Raw genomic sequence first — 18,712 nt, 5'->3', positions numbered from 1 at the left:
TTTATTTGCTGAAATATTTCCTTATTCATCCTATTTGGTTAACCTGAAGTGCATTTTGAAAGAGAAATACAGGATAAATGCTTTATTCTTTGCTTTTTGTACCAGTTTTCAGAGTGATGAGTTGATTCTCTAGCATCCTTCAGAGGAAGCAAGTGACTTTTGTTATTATGGATTTCAACATGTTTTATGTATTGAATATTTTAATCCACTGCAGTTATCCTGTGTAAACATTTTATATTTTGATCCCAAATTGGAGAAAGTACCTCCATGAATAGATACATTTTATAAAGCTGAGATTTTTATAATGCTGGAAGCAAGTTAAATTTCCTCGTCAAGTATCCAACTATTTCAAATGTCAAGGGCTTGAAGCAAGGATCTGCTGGAAATTTTATAATGCAAATCAAAACTCTAGTGATGTATCATCTCACACCAGTCTGAATGGCTATCATCAGAAAGTCTACAAACAATGAGCACTGGAGAGGGTGTGGAGAAAAGGGGACCCTCCTACACTCTTAGTGGGAATGTCAATTGGTATAGCCACTATAGAGAAACAGTATCCCTTAAGAAACTAGGAATAAAACTGCCATATGACCCAACAGTCCCATACTGGGCATATACCCTGAGAAAACCATAATTGAAGAAGATACATGTACCCCAGTGTTCACCGCAGCACTACTTATGATAGCCAGGACACAGAAGCAACCTAGGTATCCATTGACAGATGAATGGATAAAAAAAGTTGTGGTACATATACACAATGGAATATTACTTAGTCATAAAAAACACGTACAGTCAGATCTAGTGAGGTGGATGGACCTAGAGCCTATTTTACAGTATGAAGTAGGTCAGAAAGAGAAAAATATCTTGTATTAATGTGTGTATATGGAATCTAGAAAAATGTTACTGATGAACCTATTTGCAGGGCATCAATGGAGACATAGAGAATGGGCTTGTGGATGCAGTGAGTGAAGAAGAGGGTAGAATGAATGGAGAGAGTAGTATTGAAACATATTACCATATGTAAAATAGATAGCCAGTAGGAATTTGCTGTATGGTGCAGGGACCTCAAACTGATGCTCTGTGATAACCTAGAGGGGTGGGATGTGGTGGCGGGTGGGAAGGAGGTTCAAAAGGAAGGGGGCATTTTTATTTGCCCTACAGATTTTAAGTTTATTAGTTTGAGGCAAATTTTGTTTGTTAAAATCATTTATCATTTTGAAGTCTTAAAAATACTATTTTGTCAATTTTGCTGCTACTGCTAAGTCACTTCAGTCATGTCCGACTCTGTGCGACCCCATAGACGGCAGCCCACTAGGCTCCCCCATCCCTGGGATTCTCCAGGCAAGAATTCTGGAGTGGGTTGCCATTTCCTTCTCCAGTGTATGAAAGTGAAGAATGAAAGTGAAGTCGCTCAGTCATGTCTGACTTGTAGCGACCCCATGGACTGCAGCCCACCAGGCTCCTCCGTCCATGGGATTTTCTAGGCAAGAGTACTGGAGTGGGGTGCCATTGCCTTCTCCGTTGTCAATTTTAGGTTTTCTCTTTTCTGGTAAGGCTGCTTCAGATATAAAGGGTATCAAACTGCCCCAAAATACTTTGGAGCTGTTGCTGCATAGACAGTGTGTCCTTTTAAAGGATCACATTTTGACTTAGCTGATCAAATGTTGAATTTTTAAAAATTATCAAAAATTAGGTATTAAGAATCTATCTCAAAATGTGAATCATGTGAAATAACTATTCATTTTGATGAGTATGTTATAGTTTACATAGCCATTTTCCTATTAGCTTTTTGCTATATTTATTTTTTCATTTTTATAAATAATCTGAGATTAATAATCTGTTTTGTAAAGCCTATTCACATTCTGATTATGTAATTAAGAAGTACTGGGTCAAAGGCTTTTGATATATATCTCCAGATTACTGATTTATACTCTGAGAATAGTTAGCACACATATGACTTTACTCTCATTAAGTATTCCTTTTTCGTTTTTGTTAATTTGATTAAATTTTTATTTCCTGTTATAGTGATATAAAAATGTTAATGAATCTACAGCCATTAGGTTTTCTATTTTGAGGAACTGACTGTTCATGTTCTTAACTAAATTATCTATTAGAACTGTAATATTTTTCTTACTTTTAATGAACTATTTATTAAGCATATTAGCAATTTATCTTACTTGTGATACTTTTTCCAGTTTATTTTAATTTTATTTGTGTTTTTAACATACAGAAGTTTTAGGAAGTTTATTTAGTCATGTCTATCCATACTTTTGGAGAAGGAAATAGCAACCCACTCCAGTATTCTTGCTTGGAGAATCCCAGGGACGGAGGAACGTGTTGGGTGCCGTCTATGGGGTCGCGCAGAGTCGGACACGACTGACGCGACTTATTTTTATAAAATGATGTTACATTGTTTTTAAGCAAAGTTCTTCCCACTAATAAATATTTGCTTTTGTATATCGTCTCCTCTCCCTTTGTTCCCTCTTCCTCCTCCTCCTCATTCTTTTTAACTTTTAACTCTCCTGTTCATCTAGAGTGAAGTGAGAATCAGACTTTGGTGCCCTCCTTATCCTCTCTTCCCACTCTTACAAGCAGTTTTGTCTTTCCTTCCCTCCCAACACCTTAAGATGTTACCTTTGTCATACATACATTAATTTCTTATTTATATACTCTTCTTGGACTATATTTTTCCATCAATCAATTGCTAGACTGCGCTTGTTTTAATTACTGATTTTAATATTCACTAAGAAACCTTATCTTTCACTTTAGACAGATTTCTCAGCTAATCTTACCTATTTTTTTCTTCCCTGTGAACTTTACAGTCATTATCAAGTTTCAAAAAAGGAAAAGAAATCCCTATGGAAATTTTTATTGCAATTACCTAAAACACATAAATTAAAGAATCATTATTTTTAATGCTCCAGTCTCCTTATTTAGATTTTAAAGGGATTTGTAATTTCCTTCACCAGTAGGTATCACAGTTGTCATAAAGTTTTTCCCTTTGGTATTATGTTTCTTAATTACGTTTTTTTCTTCAGAGTTTTTGAACTAGTTGTTGCTGATATATAAGAAAAAGACTATTAATTTAAAAAATATTTGTGTTGTATGTAGCTATTATTGAATCTGAGAGTTTTAACTTGGTTTCTTGACTTTCCCAGGTCTAGTATAATTTTCAAAAGAAAATTTTAATTTAGATTGACACCACTTTAAATGTTCATTATTAGGATAAAAATAACCCAATTATACATTCAAATATAACTTCACATTTTATTGCAGCCATTTCTCCCTTTGTCTGATAGTGGAGTTATATATGATTCTGATGAAAGCATTCATAGTGATGAAGAAGAAGACGATGCTTTTTTTTCAGATATACAGATACAGGAGCACCAAGACCCTAACTCCTATAGGTAAATGAGGCTTTCTTCTTTTTCTTTCTGCCTTTTCTTTTGTAAAAATTCCTGATATTACTGGTTTTAAGCAACATTACTATTATATCATGAATTTGTATAAGAACTGACATATTTTCAGGTTAGGAATTCTTTACTTTCGAGGTAAATTGCTAGATAGTAGAGTATTTCACATCTTGTTTCGAAGAATAGCTGGCAAAAATATTTTTAGTGAGGAAAAATTACATAATTTATTGATATGCTGTTAGATTCCATGTGGCTGTATAATAAAACCCTTTCCATTGTTGCATATCTTTTATTTTCAGAGACTGCAAAAGTACTATTTTTTTTTTTAGTAGTAAATGGTTAGGAAAAAACAGCTTATTTTCTGGGTGGGAGATTGGGCCAAACAATTGACACAGTACTATGTTCTCATGATTTTATTTTTCAATTAAGCAGAATTTTTTTAATCCTATTTGAACAGCTGGGCTCTTCTACATTTGACAATGGTTAAGCTTGCACTTCACAATGTCAGGAATTTCTTTCCCATTGCTGGATTGGAATTTTCTGGTAAGTTTGGAATTTGGAAATTAATGCTAATAATTACCAAGTTTCTTGTTACAAGATCCATATAAAAGAACTGAAAAAAAAAAAAAACTGCATTGGAGATGTTATGAGGTGTCTTGTTTATCTTAGGTTCCAGTGTGTGGTTTTTAGTTCACATGGCAAGAATTACTGACTACCTGGAAGGTTGGAAGAAAAAGCAGGAAACCAGCCTGTAGAAGTGGAACATTTTCTCAGCTCATATTAGAAAGCTGGTCTTTTGTTCAAAGCATTAATAATCCAAATGATGTTAGATTAATAGTTTCAGATTTATTTCTATTTTCAGACGGTTTGGCTCTAATAACTTGGATTTTGTAAATATGTGGGGATGGTCGACATCTTTAATCAAAGTAAAGTATATCCTGTTACATTTTAGAGTTGCCTGTAACATCACCATTGGGTATTGCTGTGATTAAAAACTTGGAGAATTGGGAGCAGATCTTACAAGAGAAAATGGATCATTTTGAAGGTCCTCCCCCCAACTATATCAACACATATCCAACTGACCTTTCAGTTGGAGCTGGACCAGCTAGTCTTCGAAATAAAGCAATGCTAGAACCTGAGAATACTCCATTCAAGTAAGAATTCTCTTATAATGCTAATAAGAGTAGCTTGGCTTAACCTTTCTGGAAGACAGTTTGGCACAATATCATGCCAGTAGCCTTTAAACCATGCATGACTTTGAATTTGCAATCCCGTTTCTAGCAGTATATGCCAAAGAAAATATCTGAATTCTGGATAGAAAATTATTTTTCCCCTATTACCTATACTTCAATAGATAATTTTATAATCAGGAAGAAACCTTTATTTTTGTCATCATTTTAAGAAGTCTTAAATGCTTTGGGATAACAGTCTACATATGCAAATAAGATGCTACTGACCTTTTGTCTGTAATTTAAAGCTAAACACAGTAAGGTTTTTTAATTGATGTTTTGATCTTCTATCTGTTCATCTGTGTGCTGTGTGCTTAAGTCACTTCAGTCATGTCCGACTCTTTACTAGCCCATTGACTATAGCCCACTAGGATCCTTTGTCCATGGAATTCTGCAGGCAAGAATACTGGAATGGATTGCCATCCCTTCCTTCAGGGATCAAGCCTCTTATGTCTTGTCTTTTCGCAGATGGGTTCTTTATCGATAATTCTACCTGGGAAGCCCCTTTTGATAAGCAGCATCCTGTTTTTTGAGGCAGCTGGCCATGATGTAGAGTATTGCTCATAAACTTGAAAGATCAAGGCTTTTTAGTTTGTTAGGCTGTTAAAAATTAAATGTGGGACTTTATATTTATTGATGATATGCTATAACCAGCAGATCCAACCTAAAGGATAATTTAAAAAGAGAATAAAAAGAGATTCATTTGACTCTCAGCTCAGCTTGTCCATTTGGAGAATCAGTAATTAGAGAATTAATTGCCAGATGAAGGAATGATTTATAGAACTAAAAACTCAAAGTGAAACATTAAATTTTGTTGCGGTTAATGCTGTATTTTCTTTGAAGTAATGGAGGTTTTAAAAAATTATCTGCAAATAATGAAACATTTTCTATACTAAAATAGTGTGATACTTTTTTTTTTTTTTTAACTAGATCCCGGGATTCTTCTGCACTTCCAGTCAAACGACTTTGGCATTTTCTTGTTAAACAAGAAGTACTTCAAGAGACATTCATGAGATATATTTTCACTAAGAAAAGAAAGCAGAGTGAGGTATTTTGGGAAAAAAAAATTCTCTCATAATTTTCATTTAGTTTTCTTTAACATTTCTAATGATTCTAGTGCTTGATTTATTTGAAATTTACTTTTGGTTTGAACTCATTATCTTTCATACATTATAGGTAACATTGTACCAAACTTGAGAGAATTTTTTTAAGATAAAAACTTACAATTTTTATTTCATAACAGTGAAACAACATAGGTCCTTGGATAAATCCGGTATAATCAAATGAAAGTTGGTATGTCCTTTATAATATTTGCCATTGGGATTTTTACATGTAACAAACATTGTGAGGGGTGGCTTAGGGAATTTAATATATAAATGAGTATACTCTATGTTATGATTCTCCAAATATCATTTAATTGAAAATGCAGCATAACCCTTTATTTACTTAGCATTTAGAAATGAACAGGATAAACTGTAGAAGCAACAAATTCAAGATAATTTTGTGAGAGAGATTAAACTACAGAAATAACAAATGTGAGATGAAGGAGATTACTTTTAAAAAGTGAGGCAGAGATTCTACACTGCATGGTGATTTTTAAGCTAAATATAAGTTAGGAATGTAATGCCATACAGAGTTCAAGAAGAACCATGAATTTGAGAGAGTGGCACTTTCGACCTTAAAATGATCTCATTATAAAATGAAGGGTACACAGATGGTTTATATAAGCATTTCAGTCCATTTGGCTATTTAATGAGCTAATGAGCAGTTTGAAGAGTGTTCTGAGTGTAAGATGTGATTAAAGATTTGGCAAACAAAAACAGTGAGAAAAGAAAAATGAATTATATTTCACACCAAGAGGGACAGTCTATGTGGTTCAGTTTCCCAAGGTAGAAAGTAGAACTGCCTCTCACATGTTCCCCGTGCCTACGGCAGCAGAACCAGACTCACTCTTTTCACTAGTCATTCACTCACTTGGATGGCCATTGTGGTCAGTTCTGGTCAACAGCCATTTATTTTTTCTGTGGATTTAAAAATTATGTACTTAAGTGAGGGAACTGGAGGAATGAAGTATAGGGATTCTTTTGTATCTTATAAGCTTTTTTAATAACGAAAGACTCCAATGGTATGGAAATTATTGATGTAGGGTTTTGTTGAGGGAACCCCAGAGCTATATTCATTTCCTCTCATTTAATCTGTTGTTTACTGCATTTTCTATAGTGATACTGAGTCCAAATCCCATAAAGTAAGATATAGAAAGTCTAAGAAATAGATTTAAAAGATATTGCAATTTTAATTAGAGCTCTGTTATTCACAGAAAGCCAGTTCAAGCCAGTTTATTGAAGGATCAATTTTCTGAGTGTTAGTTCTTCAAATTATTGACTGATTTCTTGAAAGTATGCTTTAGTTGTTTATAAGGTTTCTGACAGTTTTGTTTTGTTGAATCATCAGAGCCTCAGAGTGCTGTGGGAAGCCAGGGTCAAGGTTGATCAGACCCTCAGTACTTGTCTTGCGATTCAGGATCTGCTGTTTCCTTTCTGGTTTCCCTCATTCTTAACAAAAGTTTCCCTGATTCTGCCCCTTACCTCCACTTCTCTATGTCCCTCCATCTCTGTGCTCTTGGAATCAGGAGCCCAAGCTGTATGTACTTTTCTGTTTTTCTACCAGAAGAGGCTCTCCAGGTACAGGGACGTGGGACAGACATAAATTGAACGTTTCTTAAAATGCTGTTTATGTAAGTGTTGGTTGGCTCCAGCATGGGAAGTACATGGCTGGGGGTTTACATGGAAGAATTTTTATCGTGTACCCTTTTGTACCTTTGAATTTAAATTGTTGAATGAAATCAATATCTTGTTCGTGCTTCGTGTTCAGTCGCTCAGTTGTGTCTGACTCTGTGACTCCATGGACTAAAGCCCACCAGGCTCCCCTGTCCATGGAATTTCCCAGGCAAGAATACTGGAGTAGGTTGTCATTTCCTCCTTCAGGGGGTCTTCCCAACCCTGGATTGAACCCCCATTTCGTGTGTCTACTGCATTGGCAAGTGGTTCTTTATCACTGCTCCACCTGGGAAGCCCAGTGTCTTGTTCAGTACTGTCCAGTAGAACTTTCTGTGATGATGGAAATGTGTATCTGTTCTGTACAGTATAGTAGTCATCAGCCACATGTGGTTATTAAGCCACATGTGGTTATTGAGTTGAAATACAGCTAGTGTGATTGAGGAACTGAATTTTTAATTTTGTTTAAACAGCCACATGTGGTTAGTGGCTACTGTGTTGACTAGCACAGATCTGCTGAAAAAATGGTTTTCATTTATGAAAAAACATTATAAAAACAATGTTAAGGCTGTTAGGACGAAATAAAATTGGTAATTTAGTTCAGAAATATGCAAAATTTATTAAAACTACCCATATAATAAGAGTGGTTTATCTTTTTAGATTATTAAATAGGATATTGGTGGTCTATAGGTTTGGTAAATCTAGTGAATTAATTACCAAAATTGGCAAAATAATCCTAAGAATGCTAAAATTTTGGCTAATTTTTTAAAAATCACTTAATAAAAATAAAATTCTGAGAAATGCTGAAATTTTAGAATCACTAGAAGATATGTTTACTCACTGAGTATGTTAGAGACTACTCTACAGAACAAGTCTTTGTGAAATCGGTAAGTGTGGGAAGCTTAGCCTCTTGATTAAAGGTGGATAGGGTCTTCAGCAGTTGGCTTCTGCTGAGTCACCCTCTGCACACATGGTCCCATTCCTTCAGCGTCAGCTGCAGCAGCCCTCGGGCAGTCACAGAAGGCGTGGGGCGTTGGGCATGTTGGCTGAAAGAGAAGCAGGCACTTCAGGAAGTTTTGGTGTTAGGAGGAATATGTTGCTGTGATGAAACCTTCAGTGGTTTCCACAGCAGAGCAGAAATACCACTTCTGATTGTAGGCATCCCTAATGGTCCCGTCATCAACCAGGAGCAAAGTTATTTGTGTGATTCCTTTCCCAAGCCTCAGCTCATCAAACATGTACTTGTAAGGAGAAAAATCCTAAGATTATGTGTAGTAAATGGTTGATGTGAATTTTAATCCTTGGATCTCTCTTCATGGATATATTCCTTCTGAGTAAGAATGAAATAATTATCAGTACTTTTAATCTGTGTTTAGAAAAAAAAAATTTTTCATTTTTTACTTGAAATAAACCCCTATAAGGATAGGAATCTCTGTAGTAGAGAATGCATCTGCTTGTATAAATAGGTTTTATTTTTCAAAATTTTGGGTTTTTTTGAGTTTACAGTTAGAACTTCCAAGTTATATAACTGACATACAAATAATGAATTTAATGAATTTTTATTTTCAAATTGCTTTTAAATGTATAATACATAAATTTTGCCTGTTTTGTGTTGTGTTTTATCTGATATCACATTTTACTCAGTTTAATTCTTAATGTTGTGCTTGTAAACTCATTTTTACCATCTTTAAGTGATGGAGTGTCCATTTCAATTTGAAGATTTTCTTTTTTTTTTTTTTATAATTCCGTTTCATGCGTGTGTTTTGCATTTGTGACGATGTGGTGTTGTTTAAGTCTATAGAAGAACATGTGAAGCAGGTCAAACAAAACTGCGTAGCAGAAGATTGCCACATCAAGGTAGTATTCCATGCTCTCAAATTTAGCTCATTCTTTAAAGTTCAAGGAGTTAACCCCTCATCTCTGATACTAACCATGATCTGCCCAGCTGGCTAACTAGTCAGAGTGCTCACTGCTCCCACACACCTCAGTGGCACAGGGTAGGAGATGCTCCACTGTGTCAGGCTTGAGCTCTCTTGCAGTTGGTTCTTCTCCTTGTTGCTTCCTGTCCCGTCTTCACTTCTGTCCCTTTTCAAAATCTATTCTAAAGCATGATTGTTTTATGCTTCCTCCTTCTTGCTTCTGCCTCTTGTTTCTTCCTGTCACCTTTGACTCTAAGCATAACACTTTCCTCTCATCCATCTCCTTCATTCCTTTATAACTGTTCTTCTCTCCAACTTCTTACTCCTATCTCATCACCCTTATTTAAAAATATATCATTTCTTACATGACTCCATCGTCTTTCTGTGTCTTTTTCTCTCACATTCTTGCTGCTATGTCTTTGTGCACTTTGGGAAGAGACAAGAGACACATTTTCCATTATAAACACTAATGAAAATTATGTTAGCTAATCTTTTGTGACAGTTACTCAATATCCTGTAATCAAATGGAAATTTTGTAATTGGGGTGATTACAGGGCATCAGAGAATCAAAGCTAGTTCCACATTTAATTACCAACACACTAAAATTACTGGTACCTTCTTTCTTGCTGCTGCTACATTTTCTTCTTGTCCTTTAAAGTTTTGTGGGACATATGTATATCTTTATAAAGCTGTGCTGTGACAACTAAAACTACTGACATGTGTCTTGTAGGTTGAAGCAGATCTGGGCTATCCAGGTGGAAAGGCAAAAATCATTCATAAAGAGTCAGATATGATCATGGCATTTTCCATTAATAAGGTAAATGCTTCAGTTATTATGAAGAATGTAGTACTTTGATTTAGTGAAATTGCTCAGTTATTGACTCTGCCTTTGCTTTATAGGCGAACTGTAATGAAATTGTTTTGGCTTCAACACATGATGTACAAGAACTCGATATTACTTCTCTACTGGCCTGTCAATCATACATATGGATTGGAGAAGAATATGACAGAGAATCCAAAAGGTTTGCTTATCTTATATAGTCAATTTATTTTATTTCACACCAAAAACATTTTGCATGGGGTATAGTAGTCAATTTTAAATATAGCTTTCTTCAAAGAGTCTATTAAATGGTTATGCTTGTGATTTGAATTGTCTCGAAGACTATTTGTGTCTCTCTCCCTTCATTTGGGAAGGAGACAAACATAATTGGTTTAGCTGCCAATAAAGGCTCTCCTTACTTCAGTATACAAAGTACTCCTGCTTCTTCTGTTAGACCCTGAGCTACTCCTAGGGTTTCAGTCAGAATAATCCTCAAAGCCTGATGCTAATTACTGACATTTAACTCCAAAGAAATGTCAGAAATTTACACAGTGGTAAATAAATTTACCTGATTTGCATAATTACTGTAAAAAGCAGAATACACAAATATATTAAGTAGACTGAGTCATATTTACTAATTTTCAGTGTTTCTTCTTGCATATCTCCTTATAAGCATACCTTTTTTTTAAGATAAAAATGTAGACAGCCTTACTTTTCAGTAAAACTCTGGACACTGCACCAAGAGTGCAGGAACGCTTTCCTATTTTGGGGTGTCTCCTCCACGTTTGCCCTCCCTCTTCTTTTCTCCAGACTCTTGGAAATTTTATGTACTGGGAATGGTGCCAGGATAGCCCCTTCCACTGTTCTGGTTCTCGCTTGTTAGTATAGAATATAACTAAGTTGCAGTCATACTTCAGGGTAGATGGAACTGTGTTATATAACAAGTAAAAGTTAACATTTTCATGTGATAACTAATACCTCACTCTAGGAAAACTTTTAACTCCGATTTCTTCAAAATGTATGAATTTTATAAATGGGTATCTGTACTTGAAGAGAACATACAATCTTTTTCTATATAGGATAAAAAGCCAATCTGTGTTAAATACTTCAAAACAAACATTTGCTCTAATTTGTACAACAAAATTCCCCCAAACATTTAACTTACATTTTGCCTAAATGCAAAAAGTTAACCAGTACTAAAACTGGCAATGATTGGGACTTGTACCTAAGTTTTCCTCATGGATATTTATTCATTTTATTTTTTTAAAATAAAGACTGTCCTTTGGGTAGATAAAAAGGTCTGTAATTGGAATTTGTGTTGAAAAATGGAACTTTCACAGTAACACACGAATGTTTTCCACAGTTCAGATGATATTGATTATCGTGGTTCCACTACAACTCTTTATCAACCCACTGCAACCTCCTATTCAGCAAGTCAGGTGCATCCATCTTCCTCTCTGCCATGGCTGGGCAGTGGACAGACTAGCACTGGAGCTAGTGTGGTATGTCATTTACTATTAGGTATGGTTTCTGGATATGGACTCGCTCAAAAATAGGTGTAAGTCACTTTGACAGAAGAACGGTGGGCTGCAGAGCTGAGCCCTGGCCAGCAGTAGTAACCACAGTGACACTAGCTAGCGTGCTGTGAATATGTGACAGGTGCATGCTTGTTTTTTTCTCGTAACAACCTAGGTGATTTTCATTTTATAAATGAGCAAACTGAGAGGCACATGGTGGTAAACAGAGAAGGAAAGAATTCTTGTCTACTCTGTGTTTGAAAAGTGCACCAATGACATTATTGTTAATCATGTTAGTTAAGGGGTCCCATTCTCATGTTCTGCTCTGAAGACTCTGGAGATAGTTCTGATTGTCCTCAGGGACGGGCACTTGGAGGAGAGTTCCCTTTATCCCTAGATGAAGCCGCTCGGTGTCCTCACAGTCCACACAGACCAGGGCCAAGCCATCAAGTGACTGTGCTTCCCCAGCCTGTTTAGACAAGTGTCACGTATTTAGGGGGTCAGAAAATCCACAACAGGGTTTATTTAAGTAATAATCCAGTGTGAGAGAATAAATGTTATTAGAATTATAGAATTAGATGTGGCCTGAAGCATATCCTTCCTATCTCTTGTGTGATGCCACAATGTAAATTCATTTTCATCTTCTTTTAAAGCTTATGAAAAGAAATCTCCATAATGTTAAAAGAATGACATCACACCCAGTCCATCAGTACTGTAAGTGTTTTATTCATTGTCAAAGAACTGAGTGGCCGCTATCATTTTGAAGCTGGCTTATAGAATTGGAAATATTGGAACCCTTTCCTAAGCTTTATGTCTTAAGTTTTTGCTTTTCCTCTTGTGTCTCAGATCTTACGGGTGCTCAGGATGGCAGTGTACGAATGTTTGAGTGGACACGACCTCAGCAGCTTATCTGTTTCCGCCAAGCTGGCAATGCAAGAGTCACCAGATTATATTTTAATTCACAGGGCAACAAGGTTAGTTCTAGGGGGTTACTACTAAATTCATCTGAAAATAATTGTGGATATTTATGAATAAATGGCTAGTAAAGCTACATCTAAAAACAAATTCAGTCACTATAGATCTAAGCTTAGCAGGCAGTTTGGAATGGAAACAGTGAGAGATTTATTTTTGGGAGGGCTCCAAAATCACTTCAGATATTGGCAGCAGCCATTAAAGTAAAAGACACTTGCTCCTTGGAAGAAAAGCTGTGACCAACCTACACACCATATTAAAAAGCAGAGACATCACTTTGCTGACAAAGGTCTGTCTAGTCAAAGCTATGGTTTTTCCAGTAGTCATATATAGATGTGAGAGTTGGATTATAAAAAAAGCTGAATGCCAAAGACTTGATGCTTTTAAACTGTGGTGTTGGAGAAGACTCTTGAGTGTCTCTTGGACTGCAAAGAGATCCAGCCAGTCCAGCATAAAGGAAATCAGTCCTGAATATTCATTGGAAGGACTGATGCTGAAACTCCAATACTTTGGCCACCTGATGCCAAGAATTGACTCATTTGCAAAGACCCTGATCCTGGGAAAGACTGAAGGTAGGAGAAGGGGCTGACAGAGGATAAGATGGATGGCATCACCGACTCGATAGACGTGAGCTTGAGCAAGGTCTGGAAGTTGGTAATGGACAGGGAAGCCTGGCGTGCTGCAGTCCATGGAGTCACAAAGGGCTGGATACAAATGAGCGACTGAACTGAGGCAGTTTGGTGTCTGTTTATATAGCCCTTTGGCTCTCAATAAGAGCATAAATCCACAGAATTTTGTGTGGATCAATTAATCATCCACTTACAGATACACTAAATATTCTGTGATTGTAAAGAATGTTTTTGTTGCATGTCTTGATGGTACCCCTGTGTGAAGTCACCTGAGAGAAACCAGTTTTTTTTTTTTCCCCTAAATTATACTACAGAAATTTGGAGTAAAGCAGTGAAATAGGCATGGAAAAGCCTTTAAAAGGTGGCAGGATATTTTCAGTACTTGAGGTTTCCTGAGACCAACCTAGATAGCATATTAAAAAGGAGAGACATTACTTTGCCAACAAAGGTCCATCTCGTCAAGGCTGTGGTTTTTCCAGTGGTCATGTATGGATGTGAGAGTTGGACTGTGAAGAAGGCTGAGCGCCGAAGAATTGATGCTTTTGAACTGTGGTGTTGGAGAAGACTCTTGAGAGTCCCTTGGACTGCAAGGAGATCCAGTCAGTCCATTCTAAAGGAGATCAGCCCTGGGTGTTCTTTGGAAGGAATGATGCTAAAGATGAAACTCCAGTACTTTGGCCACCTCATGCAAAGAGTTGACTCATTGGAAAAGACCCTGATGCTGGGAGGGACCGGGGGCAGGAGGAGAAGGGGACAACAGAAGATGAGATGGCTAGATGGCATCATCGACTCAATGGACATGAGTTTGGGTCAACTCCGGGAGTTGATGGACAGGGAGGCCTGGTGTGCTGCGATTCATAGGGTCACAAAGAGTCGGACACAACTAGCGACTGAACTGACTGAGAACTATAGCAGCAGGAACGTATGTACAGGCAGGATGTTGGTAAAGTGGGACTGAGTGACTTTCCTTTTGATAAGTGATTTTTTACCTTTGACATGGCTACTCAGAAGCTGTATTTAATATTTACACTATTCTTACAGTGTGGTGTTGCGGATGGAGAGGGTTTTCTGAGTATTTGGCAAGTAAACCAAACTGCGTCAAATCCTAAACCTTACGTGGTAAGTATCACTCAGTATTCCCGGGGTACATGCAGAGGCTGCCTTGTTTGTGAAGTGTTTGTTTCAGACAGCAGATCCTACTGGTAGATCTTTTGGGAAAGGGACCGCTCTGCCAGGAACCACAGCCCAGCACCCATTGCCCTCATTCTAGGTCAAAATAACCAAAGACTTTGGTCATCCTTCAAGCTCTGAAAACCATTGTATTTGAAAATTTTTAGGGACCTTCCCTGTGTGTAGTACTATTTAAGATACATTTCTATTATACTTTTATCCATTTTGAAATCTCTAACTTCTTAATGATAGAATTTTATAGTGATTCATTTTAGGTACTATAATAAGAACCAGACAGTTCCATGCATGCCAATTTGCTCCAGAATATTACTTACTAGATTTTAAAATAACCAATCCCCATAGGCGACTTCATCCATTAATCCAAATCCTGTTTCAGTCATTTGATGATGCAGATGAGCATGTCTGGAGATGTTTCTCTTAAATTAATACATTATAGACTGTGCAATAAAGTCTTTATAGAAGTGGAAGTGACCTTCAATCTACCCTCTGGCCTTTGTCATTTCTGTAATATGCCAAAATAATTTCAAACAGAAAAATGTCTATTTTCTTTTAAATACCCTGTTCCTCCTCCTGACTCCTCACCTCCAAGTTTCTGTTCTTCCACACCTGACACAAAAAGGAGAGTCATATCTGTCTCAGTAACTGGTTTGCTACAGCTCTGGAACATCCTTAGGCAGTCTTGGGCAACCTTAAACCTGTGGATTACTTTGCAGGACTACTTTTGACTTTGTTTTTTATTATTGCTGTTTACCTGGAGTGAAGGCAGGGCCCACAGAGGTGGTAAGGAAGCTAGGTATCTATATTAAGGTTACAGTTTGACTTGAGTCCTTCAGGTCTAAGACTAGATGGACATGTAGGAGTTGTTCCTCTTTGGGTGGTGGCTGTTTGTTATGATTTAATATTATTAAAGCTTATTAAATGTATTTGAGATAAGCACTAAAATTGCCTGGACCCTTAATATAATTAAATTTCTTGCTTAAATTCATGTACTTGTTTTATCCCTTTGTTACATAATCTAAAAAAGTCACCTTTAATTCCATGTTTTTACCAACTTCTTTAAGTTTGATATTAGCCAAATAATGTGCAGATGACAGCAAATCCTATCATTTACTCTTTATTCTAGATTTTAAAAACTGTCTACAGCTTTTGCATGTAGTAAATCATTAGCAGAGCTGTGTGTGTGTGTGCTGTACCACATCTTACAGGGTTCTGAGATAACAGCAGCTGCACTTCGTTCCCACAGAGCTGGCAGTGCCACAGTAAAGCCACAAGTGACTTTGCATTTGTTACCTCTTCAAGTCTAGTTGCCACATCTGGACACTCCAATGATAATAGGTGGGTTGACAAAGATGCAAACCAGAAATAAGCCTATTTTAGGCAGAAAGGCAGTCTTGCTAGAAAGTATGCTATGCTAAGTCACTTCAGTCGTTTCCGACTCTGTGCGACCCCATAGACGGCAGCCCACCAGGCTCCCCCGTCCCTGGGATTCTCCAGGCGAGAACACTGGAGTGGGCTGCCATTTCCTTCTCCAATGCATGAAAGTGAAAAGTGAAAGTGAAGTTGCTCAGTCGTGTCCGACTCTTAGCGACCCCATGGATTGCAGCCTAACAGGCTCCTCCGTCCATGGGATTTTCCAAGCAAGAGGTACTGGAGTGGGGTGCCATTGCCTTCTCCAGAAAGTATGGATTTCTATATTTAGTCAGGTTTTACAACCTCAGAAATACAAAAACTGTTACAAATTCTTTTAAGCAGTTTTCCTTATCAGAAAGAGGCAAAAATTACTCCCAATGTAATCTAATAAGTATGTGGAATTTTTTTTAACCGGTGTTAAATACTGGCAGATTTTTGAGACTCTATAGCACAGAGTCGGACACGACTGAAGCGACTTAGCAGCAGCATTCTCAACATTTTCTTTGCCTTCGATTGTTTTCATTGACAGCATGTGCCCATGAATGATACCTCTCATTTCCCTGTGGTGTTGATGCCCAGGGATAGAGAAGCATCTCTTCTACTCAGGAAATAATGTCTCATTTTCCCTGGAGTAATAATGGAAAAGAGAGAGGGCCAGGAGATGAGATGGGGACGAGTCAGGTGGGACCCATGTGAGACACAGAACCCTGTAGTTTGAAAAGGATAGACTCTTAGAAGTGATATATCCTCAGTCCTAACCTCTACTACCCTCGTCCTAGTTGAGAATCACTGCTTTATAAATGTAAGTGAACCAAAAAACCGTAAGACTCAATAAGTAAAAATATTTGATGTAAATCCCAGTGATGATTTAGAACAACTTGTCTATGATGTATTTTTATTAGAAATGTATGCCTCTGGGACACATTGATAACACCTGGAAACAGCCTCATTCATGGTGAGTCAACTCTTCGATTTTCATTATGCTGTGAAAGAGTGCTTTCCTGGTTTTAACTAGTAAATTCAGTGTGTACAGTTTGTTCATGGGTTAAAAATGGAGAAATGTATAGAATGAATAAAATTCTAAAAGTTAATTGGAATGCTGGCTGGCTTGCTGAGGTAAATATGTATGGTCTCAGACATCCAGCTAGGCTCGAGTAATCTTTGTGTTGTATTCCCTTCAGAATATATGGTATGGGGAGTGGTGCTACTAACAAGTCTTCCCAGTTGGTGCTAGTGGTAAAGAACCCACCTGCCAATGCAGCAGTCACAGGAGACAAGAGTTCGATCCCTGGGTTGGGAAGGTCCCCTGAAGGAGGTCATGGCAATCCACTCCAGTATTCTTGCCTGTGGAATCCCACGGACAGAGGAGCCTGTGGGCTTCAGTCCATATGGTTCCAGAGTCAAGGCTGTTGAAGGAGTTAGTGGCAAAGTATTTATTGAGCTCAGCAGAAATGAGATCATATTTTAAAGAATTAAACCTAACCATAAAATGAAAGTTAACCTTATGATGAATTAGAAATATGAACAATGCCAATTGAACATTATTCCTTTGTGACAGCGTTTCCAGATTGCCATCCTAAAGATCAGTTTTCCACACGATACCACCAAAAATGCTCAAAGCTCTAGTAAGTTTTGAGTTAAACAAAGCTAGGTGGACTTAAAGATTTCTTTTATGATGAAGAGGTATTATTTGAGAGATGTAATTTTCAATTTTGATTGAAAAATTGTTTTGGTGAATAATTATTAACATCTTTTAAATTAATATTAAGGCTTTAATATTAGAATGCAGAGTCCCAGGAAGGATAGCTTCTTAATTTGTAGCTGGCAGTTTTCACACTAGTGTAGTTTTAATTACTTCATTAGGAAGAATAGTTGATTTACAGTGTTTTTGAAGTGTAGTTGATTTACAGTGTTAATTTCTGCTATATAACAAAGAGATTCAGTTGTACATACATTCTTTTCCATTATGGTTTATCACAGGATATTAAATATGGTTCTCTGTCTCTAGACAGTTTTTTATAAGGCTTTATGTATAGACAGGGACTGTGAAAGGGTAAATACTTGTTGTCATTGGTGGGTGTTAGTAAAGACATCGAGTATCACTGAGAAGCTTGTTCTCCTCTGCATTTTGGCTTCTGCATTCTTAGGAGACAGTATAGCTTAGTTAGGGCTTAAATTTACTGTGTATATGTGTGTTTTCATACTAAGGTTATGAATAAGAAGTTTTTTTTCTGTCAGCGCTTGCAATCTTTTTACTTTGATCATGATTATAGAAATTTAGAAGGGAAACTGTGACAGTAATTTCTGTATTACTGAAATGTGTATTTAAAAATTACCAGCAGTACCAAAGTAGACATGGTTTGGGAAAGGCTCTTGATGTTTCTCTCCAGGTTTCACATGCCACGATCATGGTGCCACGGTGCTTCAGTATGCACCCAAACAGCAACTCCTCATATCTGGAGGCAGGAAAGGATACATCTGCATTTTTGACATCAGGCAGAGACAGCTCATGCACACATTCCAGGCGCATGACTCTGCTATTAAGGCACTGGCTCTCGACCCCTGTGAGGAATATTTTACTACAGGTTCAGCAGAAGGTAACATCAAGGTGAGTCATTATATGAGAGATGTGCAAATGTGCTATTATGTTTATATTCTGTCAAGGCTGATTGGGAAGGGGAACCAAAGCAAAAAACTAACCACCCTCTTTGTGCGAACACCGTCTGTCTCTTGCTTCCTTCCTTCTTTCCGTGTGGTTCTTGTTAGGACCTAGAAAACCAGATGAACTCAGTATACTCTCAGGTCATAAAAAGCTTTAAAGAAGTCTTTGTGTTTAAT

At 37.1% G+C, this 18,712-nt stretch overlaps 1 protein-coding gene and 1 long non-coding RNA gene across 10 annotated transcripts in view; one reads left to right on the top strand and one right to left on the bottom strand.

Moving 5' to 3' along the window:
* Positions 1-18,712, top strand: part of DMXL2 (Dmx like 2) — a 167,588-nt gene that overhangs the window by 146,975 nt on the left and 1,901 nt on the right. For 2 of the 6 annotated variants that reach the window (XM_086320930.1, XM_086320928.1), the window contains 14 exons: positions 3,277-3,407; positions 3,871-3,956; positions 4,366-4,567; positions 5,573-5,690; positions 9,211-9,273; positions 10,066-10,152; positions 10,236-10,357; positions 11,519-11,657; positions 12,326-12,386; positions 12,519-12,646; positions 14,315-14,392; positions 15,708-15,799; positions 16,777-16,829; positions 18,265-18,482. In XM_086320930.1, the coding sequence (XP_086177056.1) occupies positions 3,277-3,407; positions 3,871-3,956; positions 4,366-4,567; positions 5,573-5,690; positions 9,211-9,273; positions 10,066-10,152; positions 10,236-10,357; positions 11,519-11,657; positions 12,326-12,386; positions 12,519-12,646; positions 14,315-14,392; positions 15,708-15,799; positions 16,777-16,829; positions 18,265-18,482 (1,578 nt within the window). Of the gene's footprint in view, positions 1-3,276; positions 3,408-3,870; positions 3,957-4,365; positions 4,568-5,572; positions 5,691-9,210; positions 9,274-10,065; positions 10,153-10,235; positions 10,358-11,518; positions 11,658-12,325; positions 12,387-12,518; positions 12,647-14,314; positions 14,393-15,707; positions 15,800-16,776; positions 16,830-18,264; positions 18,483-18,712 lie in introns of those variants that run through there. The other 4 variants (XM_086320931.1, XM_086320929.1, XR_015134477.1 and 1 more) reach the window with 3 other exon arrangements.
* The window catches only part of LOC147364443 (uncharacterized), a 51,525-nt gene continuing 41,115 nt past the window's right edge, over positions 8,303-18,712 (bottom strand). For 2 of the 4 annotated variants that reach the window (XR_015134479.1, XR_015134482.1), the window contains 4 exons: positions 18,575-18,643; positions 18,211-18,330; positions 17,124-17,280; positions 8,303-8,462 (listed from right to left, as the gene is read on the bottom strand). This is a non-coding gene — a long non-coding RNA (uncharacterized LOC147364443). Of the gene's footprint in view, positions 8,463-17,123; positions 17,281-18,210; positions 18,331-18,574; positions 18,644-18,712 lie in introns of those variants that run through there. The other 2 variants (XR_015134480.1, XR_015134481.1) reach the window with 2 other exon arrangements.

Source organism: Bos grunniens, chromosome 10, assembly GCF_055505025.1.
Source record: "Bos grunniens cultivar Pamir isolate PY7600 chromosome 10, Bosgru_T2T1.0, whole genome shotgun sequence".
In the NCBI taxonomy this organism is placed as follows: Eukaryota; Metazoa; Chordata; class Mammalia; order Artiodactyla; family Bovidae; genus Bos; species Bos grunniens.
This window is presented reverse-complemented; position numbering and strand designations above follow the sequence as displayed.